This window comes from Eriocheir sinensis, chromosome 53 (genome assembly GCF_024679095.1).
Source record: "Eriocheir sinensis breed Jianghai 21 chromosome 53, ASM2467909v1, whole genome shotgun sequence".
NCBI classification, from domain to species: domain Eukaryota; kingdom Metazoa; phylum Arthropoda; class Malacostraca; order Decapoda; family Varunidae; genus Eriocheir; species Eriocheir sinensis.
In genome coordinates this window covers 2,929,009-2,946,543 of record NC_066561.1, presented here as the reverse complement: position 1 = coordinate 2,946,543, position 17,535 = coordinate 2,929,009, and the positions used below count along the sequence as shown (strand labels likewise).

Below are 17,535 nucleotides of genomic sequence, written 5' to 3'. Positions count from 1 at the left end.
AGAGTAAGTTAAATGTCTATAATTATGTACTAATAGTTAAAGGCAGTTTACTAGACATGGGGTGGTGATATGCAGATTGTGGGCTGAACAGTTTTACATGAGGTGTTGGAGAAATTTGCTTTAACAGAGAAGCTTGGGCAACATTAAGGCTAGTGTCACACATTCATGATCTTGACTCCCGACGTCAGGCCACACGCTGGCAGTTTTGGAAATTTCAAAGCAATCGGCGCCCTCCCCAACATCTGTCACCCGTCGGTAATGAACCATGACTATTGGATGTCCATCTCAACAGCGTCGTTTCGATGTGGTCCATTTATGATGATCGTAATGTACGTTTGGCAGTCCAACATTTTTAACATCGGGAGTCAAGATCGTAAATGTGTGACACTGGCCTAAGAGGATAGAAATTCCAAATTCCAATGGGGAACAAACATGACATGAAAAGAACCACTTGTGAACTTCAGTTCAATATGGGTATGCACAGGCAGTGGTTGCCCAGCACCCGAGAGCAGAGAAAGGGTGGCCAGGGTGAGGGTTGGATGTAGGAAGGGTCAGTGCTGAGGTACTATAGTCGGTTCCACCAGACCTGGTGGGCCTAATCCTTCAAGGGTGGACTCGTGGAGTTGGTATCATTGCTTGGGTGACGGTACTGTGCGCTCATTGGCCAATTCTTCTCTTGTTCCAGCGCGCATAAAATTGACTTTGTATTCCTACCACAATCCTTTTTGAGCAGTAAGGTAACAGATTGCAATGATAAAAACTAATGCATTAATATCTTTATCGATAAATATGTGCCTTTTGAACTATTTTAAATAAATCTGAAATGACATTCATAACAAAACTGAGTTGGAACTGCATGTAAACGGACAATATCCAGCAACTGAAGCGACTGTTGAGGCTAGACTTTTTTTTTAATACTCTTTACTACTACACAGTGCTAGGCTACAGTCTACACAATATCATTCGTCAACTCATTTATTGTAAGATTTCTTGGTATATTTTTAGGCCTGACTGGCTTAGTCATAATGTGTAGTGATGATACGTAGCCATAACATAAACATATTGGGCCGTATTACAAGTCAAACCCGAGAAGTTTCGGGTCCCTACATAGGTCGGTTTAGGGGCCGTACTACAAGTCCGATTCGAGAAGTTTTGGGTCCCTACAGAGTTCGCGATGAATAACTCTGTTGGGACCCGAAACTTCTCAGATTGGACTTGTAATACGGCCCCTAAACTGACCTTTGTAGGGACCCGAAACTTCTCGGGTTTGACTTGTAATATGGCCCATTGGCCTAAGGCAAGAACCTTCTCTTTTCTTTCATCGTCCATCCTATCAATAATCCTGATATATGTTTCTATTATTTGTGGATAATAAACTAATAAATAGGCATAGAGAAGAGCGATTATAAGAATAACTACATTTATATACCATTAGTGTTGATTTTAAGAGGTAACAGAGCACGAGAGATAGTAGGCTATGTCATGGCAAACAAAATTGCTGCAGCTTAGATCTAGTAAACAACAGCCAATGAGCGCCGCAGACACCATCACTCAAGCAATGATGCCAAGCCCGCGAGTCCACCCCTGAAGGAAAATCTCTGCCAGCTCTCGTGGAACAGACTATAGCAAGCGTCAAAGAGGAGATTATCAGCACTGATAGCTAGCTTTGTCTGTGGTATGTTGTAGATTAATATTGCAGTTAGTTATCAAATTAAAAAAATGAAAATTAGTGATCCTTGTAGTTTTATGGTGGGGTTAGATTAGGTTATTAAGTGAGGTCATGTAACAGGGAAATTTATGAGAATGAATTTAATTGTAACAATTGCCTTTTTCTTATCTCTTTCAAAGGACCCAGCCACAGAAAATGAGTTGACAGGTGCCAACAACCTGATGGCCCACTTCAACCTGGAGCACTCCTACAACAAATTCACTAGCAAGAAGGTGTGTGTATTGACTGTGTGTCTCTTACCAAAGAACTTGTTTTTTACTTAAAAAAATAATAATAATGTGTAGAATAGCATTAATATGATCCTTGCCCTGTAGGAAATTTCAGCACGGAAGTAATGATTCTTGGCCAGTAACTCAACCACTTATAACTTCTTGCCTGGTGATAATGATGAAAAAGTAGGAAGTGTTAATGTGTAGCATGGCACTAATGAGTCTCGTTGGGCATGCTACAGGTACGAGACTCCCTGTCTTCCTTCTTGCCAACACTCCCTGGCATCATCGACACCCCAGCTCATCTTACCAACTCTTCACTACGTTCCCTTATTGAAAAACCACCAGTGTTCAAAGAGTTTACTCTACTGAACCATCACCAGGTGTGTTTTTACCTAATGTTGGCATATATGTATGATCAAAATACTCATAGGGACCAAATTTTGTACATTATGTAGAAATTTTTACAGCTTAAAACTGACTTACTCTGTTGTAGTGGATTTCAGTATTGCATATTCTATAAAATTAACTGTTTGAAATAATGAAAACCTTGTTTCAAATGTGACCGTTCATACCCACCTGTTGGCCCTGGACAGCTGGCAGCCTTCCGCCTTCATCCTGGGCCCCTGCCAGAACAGTATCGCTTCATGAACCAGCCACCAGGGCAGCGCAGACACCGCCGTCACCGCAAGCACAATAAGTACCGGCCAGGTGAAACCCCCACCCAAGATGGCTCTGCAGATGGGACAGACATGCACGAGAAAAAGCATAAGAAAAAGAAAAATGATGACGATAAGGAGAGGAAAAAGAAAAAGAAAGAGAAGAAAAAGAAGAAGCAAAAACACAGCCCAGAGCACCCCGGCCTCTCCAGCAGTGACCCCAGTAGAGTTAATCTGTGAAGGAGGTAAAGGGGTGTTACTTGTTGAGCTCTTGTAGCACTGCATGGCCCCATGCTTCCTAGACTTATGTTGGAAGTTGTCTGGAAAAGCAAGCAACTGACTTTTCTTGTATCTCACCTGACTCACTCCTGGTGATGTCTCCCCACAACAGCCAAAAATCAGTATGTGAAAGTTAATTTTGTTAAGACTCAAAGTGAATGAAAGGAAGGAAAAGGCTCATGCTGTGAATGTCTTATAGGTTATGGCTACTATGGGGAGCAGCAGTGAATGAGATTTTTGAGATACACCACTTTTTGTAACGCTTGTATATTTGTATGTATAGATAGGCAATACATTTTCCATGGTCTGAGGGAAGGAACCCTTATCTCAGGAACAGAATGGCTGTTCAGGAGCTGTCAAAGATTATTAGTGATTCCAAATACAAAGCTTCATTTTACACAATCCTTGAACTTTTATTTTTCACCAGCTTCATGAAGTTGTTTTGGGGGTTTGTTAGTAATTAGCAACCAAAACTGGTCTGTTAGTTTTATTCTCTGATAAGAAAATTAAAAATACAAAGTATATAATATCAACCAACACCAAGTGTATCACATAAAATCTTGTGTGCAGATGGGATAATACTAAGGGAATCATCTTTCATGTATGTAAAATAAACTAAATTTGATTTGTAAAATCTTCTTTGGTCAAGTTAAAAAATATAATCAGGTGAAAACAATATTCAATACTTGTAAGATAATTATAATCAATTAACCACTTATTTATTGAAACTGGTTCAGCAAATCAAACTGGAAATTCCTGGAATCTTCACACTAATGAAAAGCAAGTCACTTTTGAATGCCCAAAGTTGACATCACACTAATTTAAGTGAAGCCTTTTACCAGTCATTTGGATGTACCATGTTTCATAAATGAGAGGTTTAAATAAAATTAATATTCAAAAACAATATAACTATACAAAGACATCTGACATACAAGTGATCACAAGAACGCAAGACATGACAGAGCACGGAATGGGTGTTAAGAGGAGAGGGGATTGAGCTTGATAGGAATGAGTTGTGGGTGGGATGACAAATGGTACCATGAGCCTGGATCACCGGCATGAGTGGTTAATCCTGATGTTGGATACTGCTTTAAACCGGTAGCACTAAGGTAAATTTATAAATGCTTCGGGATTAGATAGTATAACAATTCTAATGCCAAATAATTATTGTACATTGAATACATTCAACATTTTGTTTAGTCCGAGAAATCGTGATACAAATGAAACATTAACCCCTTCACTCCAGCAACGCCGACGGGTGTCTAACGGCATCACCGTATAGTTCTCTTCTAAATCTCTTAATCCTCTTCCATTTCCTCTTAATCCTCTTCTAAACCTCTTAAGAGGAAATGGAAGAGGATTAAGAGGAGGATTGAGAGGTTTAGAAGGGGATTAATCCTCTTCCATTTCCTCTTGACCCTTTCCATATTGTGACGTCGACGTCTGTGTCACGGATGGTAAGGGTTAATCACTAGGTTCCTATGGCTCTGTGAATTACCCGAGTAACACTGGTGGGAGCTTGGGTATCACAAAACAGCTAGGCAACCAAGACCACATAGCCCAGCAAGGGTTATAATGCAGCACTACCTCTCATGAGCTGACAATAATTGCCATGGATCCATTTTGACTCACTATCACCCCAGCAGCTGCTATGAACACATTGCTTGTTCATCTGAGATGCTGTGGTTGGAGTGATGGATTGACGACCTACTAAAGCTGTCCATACATGCCCTGATTACATGAGTCTTACCATGCGCTCATTCACACACACACACACGAAAGTCTGTCTTTCACTCCCTTCTTCACTCAGGCCTTCATGAGTTAGTCATGGATGGTACACTGCACTACATGAACTATTTACAGTTTGCCATATTTTACATGTACTAAAAATACAGTGCATGATGATATATTTTGCAATAGTATTTTTTATATTTTGAAATTCAACCACCTACTAAGTACTTTTTCTACACATTAGTAGAACAAACACAGATTGAGTGACTACATATAAAAAATATTTCATTACCAGGAAGACTTAGTTTGCTGCAGGCCCACTAGGCTGCCAGGCACTCTTCAATCAGGCTGGCTAGGCACAGCACTCACATACTCTGCCAGGACATCTCCCAGCTCACAGGCAGCCTGCACCACACCATCACTGTCTGCAGGGGCTCTGCTCTCACCTGATAAAAAAAATAAAATAAATAAATAAATAAATAAATAAATAAATAAATAAATAAAAACATGAACCTCACAGATCTAAGGATATTACATATTACTCAACTGAACATCACAAGAATTCATACCTATATGTTTAGTGAGTAGCAAGCCAACTGAAACAGATATTTTAGTTAATTTCCAAGATTACTTACTCTGTGATTCTGCTGACAAGAAGATCTGGTCAAGCTGAAGCAAAATATTCTCAATCTCCTTCTTGATCTCATTGGCCTCATCTACTTGTCTGGCTTCTATTCCTCTAGAGCTCTCTGAAGGTGACCCTACAGCACTCGTCATAGAAGTAAGGTCACTAAAGTTGACCTCAGTAAAGCTGGGTAGTCCTGGCCCATGTGGCACTGTTTTTTCCTCACTATGATCTGTAAAGTAAGACTCCAATCATAAATAACTAGGTTAGAAATTACTGGCAAAGATTTAAGTGAGAAAACTTTGGGAAGGCAAGGTAAACATGAGGTGTGAAGATGCTGAAGGTACAAAAACTGTGGGCCTTGCCTGCAGGGTTGCAAGTGTTGGTCTGGTGGGGAGTGAAGGGAGTCCTGGTTGATCCCGCACCACATCCATCCTTAACGCAAGTCCCAGTCGGGTTCTCAACCTGAAAATAATAATAATAATAAATAAAAAAATAAATAAAATAATAATAATAAATAAATAAAAAATAAATAAAAATAATAAACAAATAAATAAAAGTAAATAAATGATTATAAAAATAATATTAAACAAAAATAATGCTCTTGATGCCACCCATACATGAGTAACAGCAGGTCATGTGATGATAAGGAAAGATTAAAAAACCAGAATGGCTGTGAGGGGTGGGAGTGCCAATCAGCCACACCCACCACAAATAGAAGTCCAAGGCTCACCAAGTGGTTTTCTTTGTTGTCCAGCACCGCCGTGTCATCATGTGAGATGCGTGTGGTGATGGGGGACAGGTTGAGCAGCAGCCCACGCTCCCCAACGATGGGTGTGCTCTCCAGGCGCGGCAGCCCCCTCCCCACCTCATGGGCCATCTGTGCTCGCCGCCCACTGCTACGATGCTCCAGGCTTGGCCCAGAGTTGAATTTCTAGGCACATCAAGGCAAAGTATTTTATCTCCTCTAATAATCAGACTTCATTGCAATTTATTTTTCTATACAGTAAGTGTGTTCTAAAAACAAGGAAAAATATTTAAATGTAGAGAATCATTCTTTAACATACGAAGTAAGATTGAAGTGTTCGAAGACCATAACATTCGTAAGTAAATATGTACAGAAAACATAAACTTTCTTACAGAAAATCATAAAAAGGAAACTACGAATTGTCAAACTTCTCTCCACACACCTGAAGGATCTGCTTGAGTTTGTTGATCTGTGTTTGTAGCTGCTGGTTGTGCACCTCCACCACGTTCCCCGAGGCTCCTTCCTTCAGTTGCCTGTACACATACAAGCTGATATGTAACAGTGTGACAATGTGGGCTATCCATTATTAAAACGATGACCAAACATTTTTTTAACAAACAATCATCCCGATAGGATTTACACAGGCCAAGGCTGAAAGCAACAGAACCCTTAACCTCTGACCTTCCTATTATTTCTGAATGGGGCAAAAGGAACTTAGTGTCCTTCAATGCCTCAAAAAGTTAATTTCTCCACTTAACAACGAGACACAACCTTCCAGATATCTATTCCCTATCCTTCAATAACAAACAGCTGTCCCCTCCCACACTAAACACTCTGAGCTGTCCTTAATTCAAAGGGTAATGACAGGGTTGACAGGAAGAGTTTGGGGATGTCCTGGATGGTGTGAGAGGATGTCTACTTGAGTGTGTGATTTGAGTGCCTCTGTGCACATGGATGGGGAGCTGAGTGAGAGTTTTTGAGTTGGTGTGAGTGTGAGATTGGGGTGTTTGTTGTCCCCTTAGATGTTCAATATTTATAAGGACAATTTGATAGAAAAATGAAAACCAGAGTAAGAAATTTACATTTAAGGTGAGTTGAAAATGAGAGGTCCAGAGCAGTCCTTGGTGTTAGGTTTACTTGCCAATGATAGTATTGGGAGAAAATGTAGGAGAAAATGCTTAGGACTGTGGATGAATTGGACAGTATGTGTAAGAGAAGAGAGATTAAGTAAAACTGTTGGCATGAGTGAGGTAATGGTACTTGAGAGGACAAGAGAGCAGCTAATTGGTTTTGCAAAGACATACAGAGTTTGGGTAGAGATCAGGAGTGTAAAATTTGTCTTGGGAAAACAATGGAAACTGAATTTAAATATTAAGGGATAGTTTTTGAGTATAGAAGTATGGACATGGAAATAAGGGAAAGAGGAGTGAAAAGCTCAGAGATGATAAGTTCACTGGAGAGTCATATAGTAAAGTATGAGAATGGGGGCAAAGAAAGGCATAAGAAATAATATCTTCATGACTGTCATATGCTACGTACTATGTATGAGAGACATAGAATACTGCAAAGCAATCACAAATATGAGCAGTGGAAATGAACATGTGGTGTGTCAAGATGGGATGGAGAAAATAATTAGTGTGTGAAGGAGAAATTTGCTACAGGAGTGAAAGCAATGGGATTGAGTGGAGCATAGTACCTGTTGAGATGGTTAGGCCATGTCATAGGAATGAATGAGTTTGAAAAATGCATGAGAGCAAGACCAACAGAAATGGTATCAGGAGAGACCACCAGTGAAATGAATAAGTATTGGAGGGAGATTTGGATTGTGGGGAGTGCTACAACATAGAAAACTAAAGACCCTTCTGCTGTGGTTACACCCTTGGGGAAAGTTCTTGTGAGGGGACAGACTCCGACAGAGCATCATAAATACTGACAGTGAATAGAAAACCCCATATTTGTATCAAACTAATACTTACTGAATGTTAAAAGTAATTCAGAAATTGTCTGGAAAATGGTGATAAGGAAGTGACTACGGAGTGGAAAAAAATATGATAGTATAACAATTTCATCCTCAGTTACTAAGACAATAGAGAAAACTGTTGTCTTCTACTAATACTATCACTTAAGGGAGGCAGTGGTTGAGTGGTTAGCGTGCTGGCGCCGTGTCCAGGAGGATGCGGGTTCACGTCCCATCTACCACCTTGATGGATACCTAATCTACAGGTCACAGGAGCACACACATAATCTGCACCTACCTTTGTCCCTCCTGAAGGTGTATGATGACAGAGTGAATCTGGTGGCGAGGGGAGGTGGGCAAAATGGTTGGCTCTGTCCTCCTCTGAACCTCAGCATCCTCCTCCCTGTCCTCCCCTGCCTCTCCCTCGCTCTCATGGGATGTGTTGAGGATGGTGCGCGAGAAGAGCTCCTCCTCCTCGTCCTCCTGGTGCTGGTCATCCTCACTGCTCTCACTCCAGGACACATTACCTTGCGGCTCACACAACACTCTGTTCCTGTGGACGAATGCCATTGGGGGAGTATGAACAGCTAGGCATGCTAACCACAACACCGAACCACCAGAATGCTTTATGATAGTTGAATGTATAATTATGCAGATATACGAGGGCACTCTGGGTTCCATTTCAGAGCATCCCATCACTCTCTTTGCTCTGCAAGTGTTACTCTGTCCTCTTCTATTTCTCTCAACTTTCTCCAGAAAAGCTTCAGTTCTAATATTTTGCTATATCTTTGTACAAAATTGCTCATCTACTCTCTTTACTTTCCTATGAAAATTAGTGATCCTTGTAGTTTTATGGTGGAGTTAGGTTAGGTTATTAAGTGAGGTCATGTAACAGGGAAATTTATGAGAATGAATTTAATTGTAACAATTGCCTTTTTCTTATCTCTTTCAAAGGACCCAGCCACAGAAAATGAGTTGACAGGTGCCAACAACCTGATGGCCCACTTCAACCTGGAGCACTCCTACAACAAATTCACTAGCAAGAAGGTGTGTGTATTGACTGTGTGTCTCTTACCAAAGAACTTGTTTTTTTTTACTTAAAATGCCTTACTCTACTTTTTCTTTCACTTTCCCTCTATAGATTTCCATGTTATCATTGTCATGCAGTCACTCACTGTTTCACAATTCTTATCTTACCAGTCGTCCACACACACTTTGATCCATGCCCATCAAGGGCATGGATCAAAGAGTGTGGACGACTGGTAAGAAAAGAATTGTGAAATATGTGTGCGTGTGTGCATACCCCCTAGAGAAGATGGACAAAATTAAAGTGAAAAAATATGAGATTTAGGCCAGTGTTTGAAATTTTGGGAGAGTCATAGAAATATATTTGTGTTAGAGTATAGAAATGTGAAAGTTGGAAATGTAGAGACTGGGGGTGTGGTTGGGAAGTGGGGTGTTGATGGAGTAATACAGTGAGAAGGGGCAATATCTTGGATGTCTGTGCTGAGAGGGGTTTGTTCTTAGCGAACACCTTTCAGCACAGGTATTCTGGACAAAAAGAAATGAAAGGAAAATGGAAAGAATATGAGAGGCAGGAATGGGCCAGTGAGTGATTGCACGACAATGATAACATGGGAATCTATAGAGGGAAAGTGAAAGAAAAAGTAGGGTAAGGCATTGATGAAAAGATTGGCATAGGAAAGTAAAGAGAGTAGATGAGCAATTTTGTACAAAGATAGAGCAAAATATCAGAACTAAAGCTCTTCTGGAAAAAGTTGAGAGAAATGGAAAAGGACAGAGTAACACTTGCAGAGCAAAGAGAGTGATGGGGTGCCCTGAAATGGAACCCAGAATACCCTCATATATTTGCATAATTATACATTCAACTATCATAAAGCATTCTGGTGCTTCGATGTAGTAGTTAGCATGCCTAGCCATGAATTCGAAGGCCCAGGTTCAACTTCACCCCACGGTAGTTAGCTGTTCATCCTCCCCTTTTGGGCTGGTCCATAAATAGGTATTTGGGGAAGGTAAACTGTAGTAACCTGTATGTTAAACGTACCCTGTGTTCTGAAGTAATGAGTCCTCACTCATCACGGTCCCAAGGGCTGAAGTGATGGAGATGAGTGCTGACACAACATACAGCTACAGGATATGACCCCAACTTTAGCTGTATACACTACCTGAGTGTTGTGGTGGCACTCATCTCTGTCACTTCAGCCCTTGGGCCTATGGTGAACACGAACCTACTACCCTGGGACACAGGGTAAGAGTATCATCCTGGTTACCACAGTTTACCTTCCCAAGGCTTCCCCAGGTACTCATTAATGAAACACCACAAAAATGAAGTGATGAACAGCTGCATGAGCTGTGTATTGATCAACCTCAGGCCTATGGATTCCTAGCTAAACATGATAACCACTACCTCACATATGCACATAAGGGTATGCACCAAATTTTGCATTTACCTATCACAAAGTAGAGGAGCAATCGCCCTTCATTACAATCTTGAGAACCCAGCAAGCTTTGGCTGTGTCCTGCCTGACTGATACTCACATGTCAGAGGCTGGGGTGGGGCTGGAGGGGATGGCCAGGTACCGTGGCTTAGTACACTCTGGACGGCTCTTCAAACGATGCTTCATTATCTTCATCAGAGCACGGCGCCATTCCTTTCCACTTGTCTGAGGGCAGAAATGGCTGGAGTTACTTCAATGAAGGAAAGATTATTAAACTAAACATGAGATCTTTAATTGATGTCCACAACATCTTTACAGGAAGATAGGCTTGTGAACAAATTCAAATTAAGACTCAAGAAGTCAAGAAATCAAATACCAAGAAACTCAAAACATGCCATTTCCATAAAGCATATTTTGTACCTCATGGCAGTATTCCTGGATGGGGTGGGACAGCTTATGGCCCCTGGAGGTCCGAGCATGCAGGAAGCAGTCCTGGCACTGGTTGTAGCCGAGGCAGCGCAAACACTGGTACCTCAGGCCGATGATGGGACGTTGCTTGCACACACCACACTTCACATCATGACACACTGCAACACACAGTGCATTTGTTGGACGGATAATGCACAAAATTAAGTACAAGTGCTATATACTTTATTATAATAACTACAATACAGGTTATATAAAAATGTCAAGAAAAAGATGCATATGATAGGGATGAGGACTAGTGTAAAATGATTAATGGTAAAACATTACAAGTTTTGTGTACGGTTCTAAATGTAACCAATGAACCTCAGTAAGAATCATAACGAAGGATAGAACTTCAACAGTCAAAATAAGCCAAAAAATATATAACATATTGGGGATGAGCTCTGTTATGAAACAAGAACCATACAGGAAAACAGAGTGCAAGTTATAGATTGAAAGATAAAGACCCAGTATAGCAACCCTTAATAAGAAAAACCTGTAGTAGACTGAAGGGTTGGCAGCACTGACCTAGCTCTGCAGCGGTTAGCCTGTAGAGTGTCGTCCACCACACGAGGGTCTGAGGTTCCTGCAGCAGCCATGCCAGCAGCACTTCCTCTGTCACGCCCACCTCACCTCCCACCTGCCAGAACACTCATGTTAGCAAACCTAGGTAAAAATAATCTTAGGGGACAATCTGATATACACTGTTCACATTAACTTTACAAATAAGCCCATCCTACTTCCTAATCGAGTGTTTATCATAGGCCAATCAACAAGCTAGGTATTCCTCCTCTCGCAATGAGACTGTATGTGACTGGTGGATGCTGGGAAATATTCAATCCTATTAGTGGATGTCTGGCTGGCAGGGCTTGTTTTCTTTGTTAATGTGAACAGGGCAACTATTCGACTCTTTATTTCCACTATTTAACATGTTCCTTTTCCTTTGCTGTGGTGGCTCTGTATTGCACACCAGCACCCCAACACTCACATCCTTGAAGCAGCTCTCTACAGCTGCAGATACCAAGGACAGGCCAAAGGAGGGCTGCTCAGACAACAGTTCAGGGATGCGTGCCAAGTCCCGCAAGATGAAGGCAAGCCGGCGTCTGAAATGAAAAAATTGTACAGTAAACTCTCAATATAACAGACTAATTGGGGGGGAACTTAGTCCGTTACTGCCAAAAGTCCGTTATAAGCAGCGAAAATTAAGTAAAACTAAAATAATACCGAGAAACCTAATAAACGGAGGTACATTTTTTTTTATTGTGTATGTTGTCTGCACGTTGTCTGTATAGCCGCGTTGCACACTTATCGATGGACTACGAGGCGTGTGCGTGCGGGGGGGTATTGTTACGGGTATGGGTAAAATTTTATAAGTGCGCTAATCTTACACTGACAGACGAAACTTTTTGTTTTTGGTGTGTTATGAAATAATTTGATAACTGTTTCTGTCACGAATCATCAAATGATTGACTTTTCAATGCCTGCTGTTGTACACCCACCGCAGCCCGCAGCTGCAGCCACAAAATAACTTGCAGAGATGTTCAACTTGCTTACAGTTTCTGCATTTCAATACCTCTCAAAAAGATCGCAAGTCTACAAACTAGAACAAAACCAAACAAATTAATGTTTTCCTGACGTGTATTCCCCCAGTGCACGTGCGTGGTGGACAGCAGCAACTTATTTCTGTGAGGAGGTATTTCTCGCAACACCAGCCCATGTCATGCACCAAGCATGCCACAGCCACGTCCTGTCCCGCGCTGCATATTTCCGCGCCCCACACCGAGTGCCCAATAAATTTATTAACCAAACATAACATAACCTAATCTACCTTACTGGGTGCTTAGCCACCCTCGACCCCCATAAGCTGGATTGATGCATAAGACTTTCTGTGTGCTATAAATACATTCTTCATTTGAATGGAAACCATGAGGAAAATATTTCGTAAGGTGAGCTGAAAAAGACTACAGTAGATGGGGCAGCAGGTAAAGGGAGGAGGGCGAGGTGGCAAGCAGACGCTATTGTAAATACCAGAAGCAGGTGGTTCAAAAACTATTCTCGGTCGGTCCCCGTGGATTTATGACTGTCTGACCTTGTCCATTATATCCGAAATCCGTTATAAGCGGGTCCGATATATCGAGGGTTTACTGTAGTTTCTTGGCAGTTATCTCTTATTATATCTTCAATGTATAGTGGATATATGGTCCTTGTCTTGTTGATTATAACAAATGACCTTTAAAACTAAAATTCAAAGGTATAGTGAGAATTATCATGCATCACCAGGATGCCTGCAACTTTGTACCATGAACAATCGTCATCCACATATTAATGAAAGCATAAGGCTCCCCATTCTTTCCTACTTCCCCTACGCCCCCCATAAGGTCCAACACACAGCCAACTCCCATCCCTCCCAGCACCTGGTGCAGCAGTTGTTGTGGTCTGCCACTTGGTTGAAGAGGTAACGGTACTTCTCTTGTAGGCGGCCTCCACACAGCACCACCAGCAGCACCTTGCACCCCAGCACTTGCACCATGCCACTCCGTCCTCTGATAAGTGGATACAGGAGTGTATGTGAGATGCATATCTTTTCTGGCTCAAAGACATGGGAGATGAAAAGGTGGGGCAGGAAGAGAGAAGAGAAATCTGCCATATGAATTAGACATGAGGATGGAATGTAGCTCAGCAATCATGAATATGTGCAGTAGAAATGAGATAGTGATGGAGGAGTAACATTGTGGCAGACTTTAACCCTTTCCATCCATGACGCAGACGTCGGCATCACAGTATGGAAAGGGTCAAGAGGAAATGGAAGAGGATTAATCCTCTTCTAAACCTCTCAATCCTCCTCTAAATTCCTATTCCATTTCCTCTCAAGAGGTTTAGAAGAGGATTAAGAGAAAATGGAAAAGGATTATGAGGTTTAGAAGAGGACTAACCCTTTCCATACGGTGACGCCAGGGTCGGCGTCGCCGGAGTGAAGGGGTTAAGGGGGATAAAACTCCAGTGAGCAGATCAACTCAAGGCATATATATTATGGAGATGCAAAGTTACTGGGATGTGTTCTACTATTACTTATGTGGCAATGGAAACTGACCACTTGTCAAATTGCCTTCATCAACTCACAAGTCATAGATGTTGAGGAGGAGGTTGATGGTGAGCTGCGTAGCAAGGGCAGCCTGGCCATGGCGGTGCTTGTGGGCACTGCGGATGATCTTCTGAACCACCTGCTCCACCTGCTTTATCTCCACAAGGTCACTGTTCTCTGCAGCCCGCAGCCCGGCATTGTCAAAGGCTGTGGCAACGTTCTGAAGTGACACATCCTGCACTGTGGAGAAGATTATGTTTAGTCATTTTCACTTCCCTCTACTGATGTTATTTTTTTGCTAGTCTATCATTTAACCTCAACTGATTTTATATTTGATAATGTTGGTTATCACTCCTTCCACTGAGGCAATATTTGCTGCTTTCCATTTCTTTAGAAAGCTTTATCTCATGGAATTACCCATTGTCTACATCCATTGTGAAGCTCCTACAAATATATGTGTATTTTCAAACAAATGTTTTATGTAGTAAGTAACACAAAAAAAAGCTATTTTCCATTATACTGTGAATGGTCAAGAGATTAACAATGATCAAATGGTTTGCTTGTGGGGAACAAAAGTTTCAGTGGTACAGGAACTGGGGGGTTGATGTATACTTTGGTCCACCAAATTTTTTTGTACAAAAATTACATTATCAAAGCCTAAACGTCTCAGTGACTTAGATAACAGCCACTACATCCAGGACATAACATTCATAAAAGAACATTTTCACTTGAAAGTTTTACCATACAGCCTCTCTGTTTCATACCATCAGTCAATATATTTTAGCATTTTAGTTCATAACTGTCCACAGCAAAAATTTTAACAAAATATACTGTACTTAAACAGACAAAGGAAGATACAGTAGTTGTGCAGTGGAGGCAGCACAGTGGCAGTGGCCTGCTCTGAGGAGACCCACAATGAGTCCTCACCCAAAAGTAACACTTTGTACATGTCACTGTGTGTTCATTTCCCAACACTCCACCCTAGTATTTAAATTTTATATAAGTGAACTATTTAATACTTTAACAGCAGCAAAATGAAGTCAACTAAGTAATACTTTGAGAAAACAAAGGCAGCTATGTGTTTGTGTAGTTTCAGCAGTAACGGTTCAGTGAAATATAAACTAATTATGTTTTCTCTATAACAACTGTAGATAACCAGCAGTTATATATAAGAAAACACATTATTTATGTTTGGCCAGTGAAACCAAGGAACTATTATATAAAATTATACAATTAAATCAAAATTATATTATTATATAAAGCAATTATATAAAAATTTATTATATGTAATGTACGACATATGCAGTCAGACTGTATCACCAGCTGGTGACAAGGTGGATGTCTGGCAGTATTGGTTATAGCCTTTCTGAGGCCCTAAGCTGGATCTCTTTTGGAGCCCACCCCGCCTCTTTGTTCGCATTTTCTTATACCATGTATTCATTCACTCAACTTATATACCTGCCCTAGGCAATGTAAAGTAAATAAATATATAATTTTTGCTTGAATTTGATTAATATTAACATTTTTAGACCTTTCTTTCACTGGGGAATAACAAAAGTGCCATCTTGACATGCCCATTTTTTTTTTTCAAATACACATCCTCAGGCCACCCAGTGATCAGAGGACCCACGCATTGAGTGAAGCGAGCATATAAGTTTATCTTATATAAGATTTTTTTTTTTTTACTTGTTTAACCCTTTCTTTGCGCATGGTGCGAGACATGACCATCCTCTCAGGCGCAGTCAGGCAGCCCAATGGGGGGTCTCTTTTAACCTCTGTATCTCAAAAACTGTTCATCACAGCTAAAAACAAAAAACACCATTAGAAAGAGTCGGTTATGTATGCCTCTCCCGAGAACGTACATACACGTTCAGGGAGTGTTGAATGTGAACACTTATGTCAGTGCGTGTGCGATGATCAGCCATATTGAGGGAACTGTGGACACCTCTCCTTGAGGTTTTTGCAAGGTAGTATTGCCAAATGCAATATTTACAACTATTTGGTCAAAGAATCAGTCAGGTGATAGGTGAAGCTATGCAAAAATGCCGCTATATTGGACAAGAACATCCACCAATTACTCGTCCGCAGATTTTCCGCGCTGGGCTGATATGATTTTCCACCAAATTTAGAGGAGAACCCACTCAATTGGCAATCCTGTGTTGTGAGAAATATTGTTGGAACACTCATACGCGGGAGATTTGAGTGTGGCTGGAGCTCGCAGCGAGCGTTTAGCAATGAAAGGGTTAAACTTAGAATATGCTCTAGTATCTTGTGTTTAGGACCTCATAAAATCACTTAAATTGTTAACTTTTCAAGACTGTTTTGGCTCACTTTGTAAAGCATCCCCCTGCCTTGTGCCTTCCCAATGTCACAATTGCTCCTCTGGATATGAACATTGTCTATCTTGGATCATCTCCTTAACTATTAAAATATCAAACAATAATAAAAAAAAGGAACCACCTCAGGGAACCTCATCACACACACACACACAAACATATACAAACAGACATCCATGTGAAACACTCACACTTGAGTCTGGTCTGGAGACGGCGCAGCTTGCAGGCTGTGCGGTAGGCTGCATACCTGACAGAGTTGACTGCCTGGATCTCTTCAAATATACGTACATACTCAGGGTGGTCCCACTGAGTTACTCCCCGACTGTGGCTGGGGAAAAGGAGGCATCAGTGTGGGTAATGGCTTGTCAGGAACTCCAGTCCTGTGTTGTACCTTTCCTATTAACATTGTTTCTTTCTCTTCTTGTGACTAAACTTCCTTGTCCGGTACTTGGCTAGCCTGGCTGACCTCTCCTTTCAACTGGTTATTGAAGGGAAGCTTAAAAGTGAAGAGAAAGACCCAGACAGCAGACACACCAAATGGCTATTTACCAAGCACTATGCAATCTTAGTCTTCCCATAACCACTTTATGGTTAGGGGCACCCTCTTATAAGCACTAGTTCCTTTGCCTCTTAGCAATCACTTGGTAGGTAAGGCTAACATTTTGGATTTAATGACTGTTTTGCACTGCTTAAGAATGAGATTGTGAAGCTTTACTATAGTGTCATATTCTTATGTAGCACAAACAGTGGCACTGAGTTATCTGCCAAGCAAGTCTTCCTTTTCGTTGTCGTTCCTGCAGACCAAACCCTCAGGTGGACCACTCTGTTGACACCTGCCAGCTGAAGGAGCTAAGGAAAACTTTTAATATTACGATGGAATAGGGAAACCAAGACTCACTTCACGTAGAAAGGGACCCCCGAGGCGGTGCGAGCCATGGCCCAGTCCTCCAACACACGGCCTGCAGGACACGGGGAGGAAAGGATGACAGAATAAGGGACAACAGGACAAAGGATAGGCCACATGTCATTCTCGTAGACCATTTTGCTCAAGTCTGAACACCCACACAACACCCCGGCAGTCCCCTCGCTCACCCTCCAGTGTCTCCACCATGCTTCCTGGCCACACAGACGCTCAGATGGATGGGTTTCTTCACATAATTCAGTGGAGTCCATGCGCGTCCCGCGGCACGCCTCCACGCCTCGCCTGCCAGGGTTTGAATGCGAGGTGCAGGGCTGCCAACCCACCCGACCCTCTC

At 41.6% G+C, this 17,535-nt stretch overlaps 2 protein-coding genes and 1 long non-coding RNA gene across 5 annotated transcripts in view; 1 reads left to right on the top strand and 2 right to left on the bottom strand.

Annotated features, from left to right (window-relative positions):
• The window catches only part of LOC126983182 (uncharacterized), a 20,490-nt gene extending 17,830 nt beyond the window's left edge, over positions 1-2,660 (bottom strand). Inside the window, exon 1 of the long non-coding RNA XR_007735576.1 lies at positions 2,518-2,660. This is a non-coding gene — a long non-coding RNA (uncharacterized LOC126983182). The remainder of the gene's footprint in view (positions 1-2,517) is intronic.
• Positions 1-3,278, top strand: part of LOC126983181 (mediator of RNA polymerase II transcription subunit 19-like) — a 7,297-nt gene extending 4,019 nt beyond the window's left edge. For both annotated transcript variants that reach the window (XM_050835753.1, XM_050835752.1), the window contains 3 exons: positions 1,849-1,941; positions 2,181-2,321; positions 2,535-3,278. In XM_050835753.1, coding sequence (XP_050691710.1) covers positions 1,849-1,941; positions 2,181-2,321; positions 2,535-2,837 — 537 coding nt within the window. In that variant the 3' untranslated portion in view covers positions 2,838-3,278. The remainder of the gene's footprint in view (positions 1-1,848; positions 1,942-2,180; positions 2,322-2,534) is intronic.
• LOC126983180 (dystrophin-like) lies at positions 2,801-17,535 on the bottom strand. 2 transcript variants are annotated; one of them, XM_050835750.1, is made up of 15 exons: positions 17,372-17,535; positions 17,178-17,238; positions 16,471-16,607; positions 13,982-14,183; positions 13,276-13,404; positions 11,850-11,964; positions 11,390-11,501; positions 10,817-10,983; positions 10,497-10,621; positions 8,236-8,490; positions 6,423-6,513; positions 5,966-6,166; positions 5,598-5,697; positions 5,243-5,464; positions 2,801-5,053 (listed from the first exon to the last, which is right to left on the bottom strand). In XM_050835750.1, the coding sequence occupies exons 1-15, from the start codon at positions 17,388-17,390 to the stop codon at positions 4,947-4,949; spliced, it is 2,043 nt and encodes a 680-aa protein (XP_050691707.1). In that variant the 5' UTR covers positions 17,391-17,535; the 3' UTR covers positions 2,801-4,946. The 2 variants fall into 2 exon arrangements, with proteins under 2 accessions (XP_050691707.1, XP_050691708.1); XM_050835751.1 differs by having other exon boundaries at positions 16,471-16,601.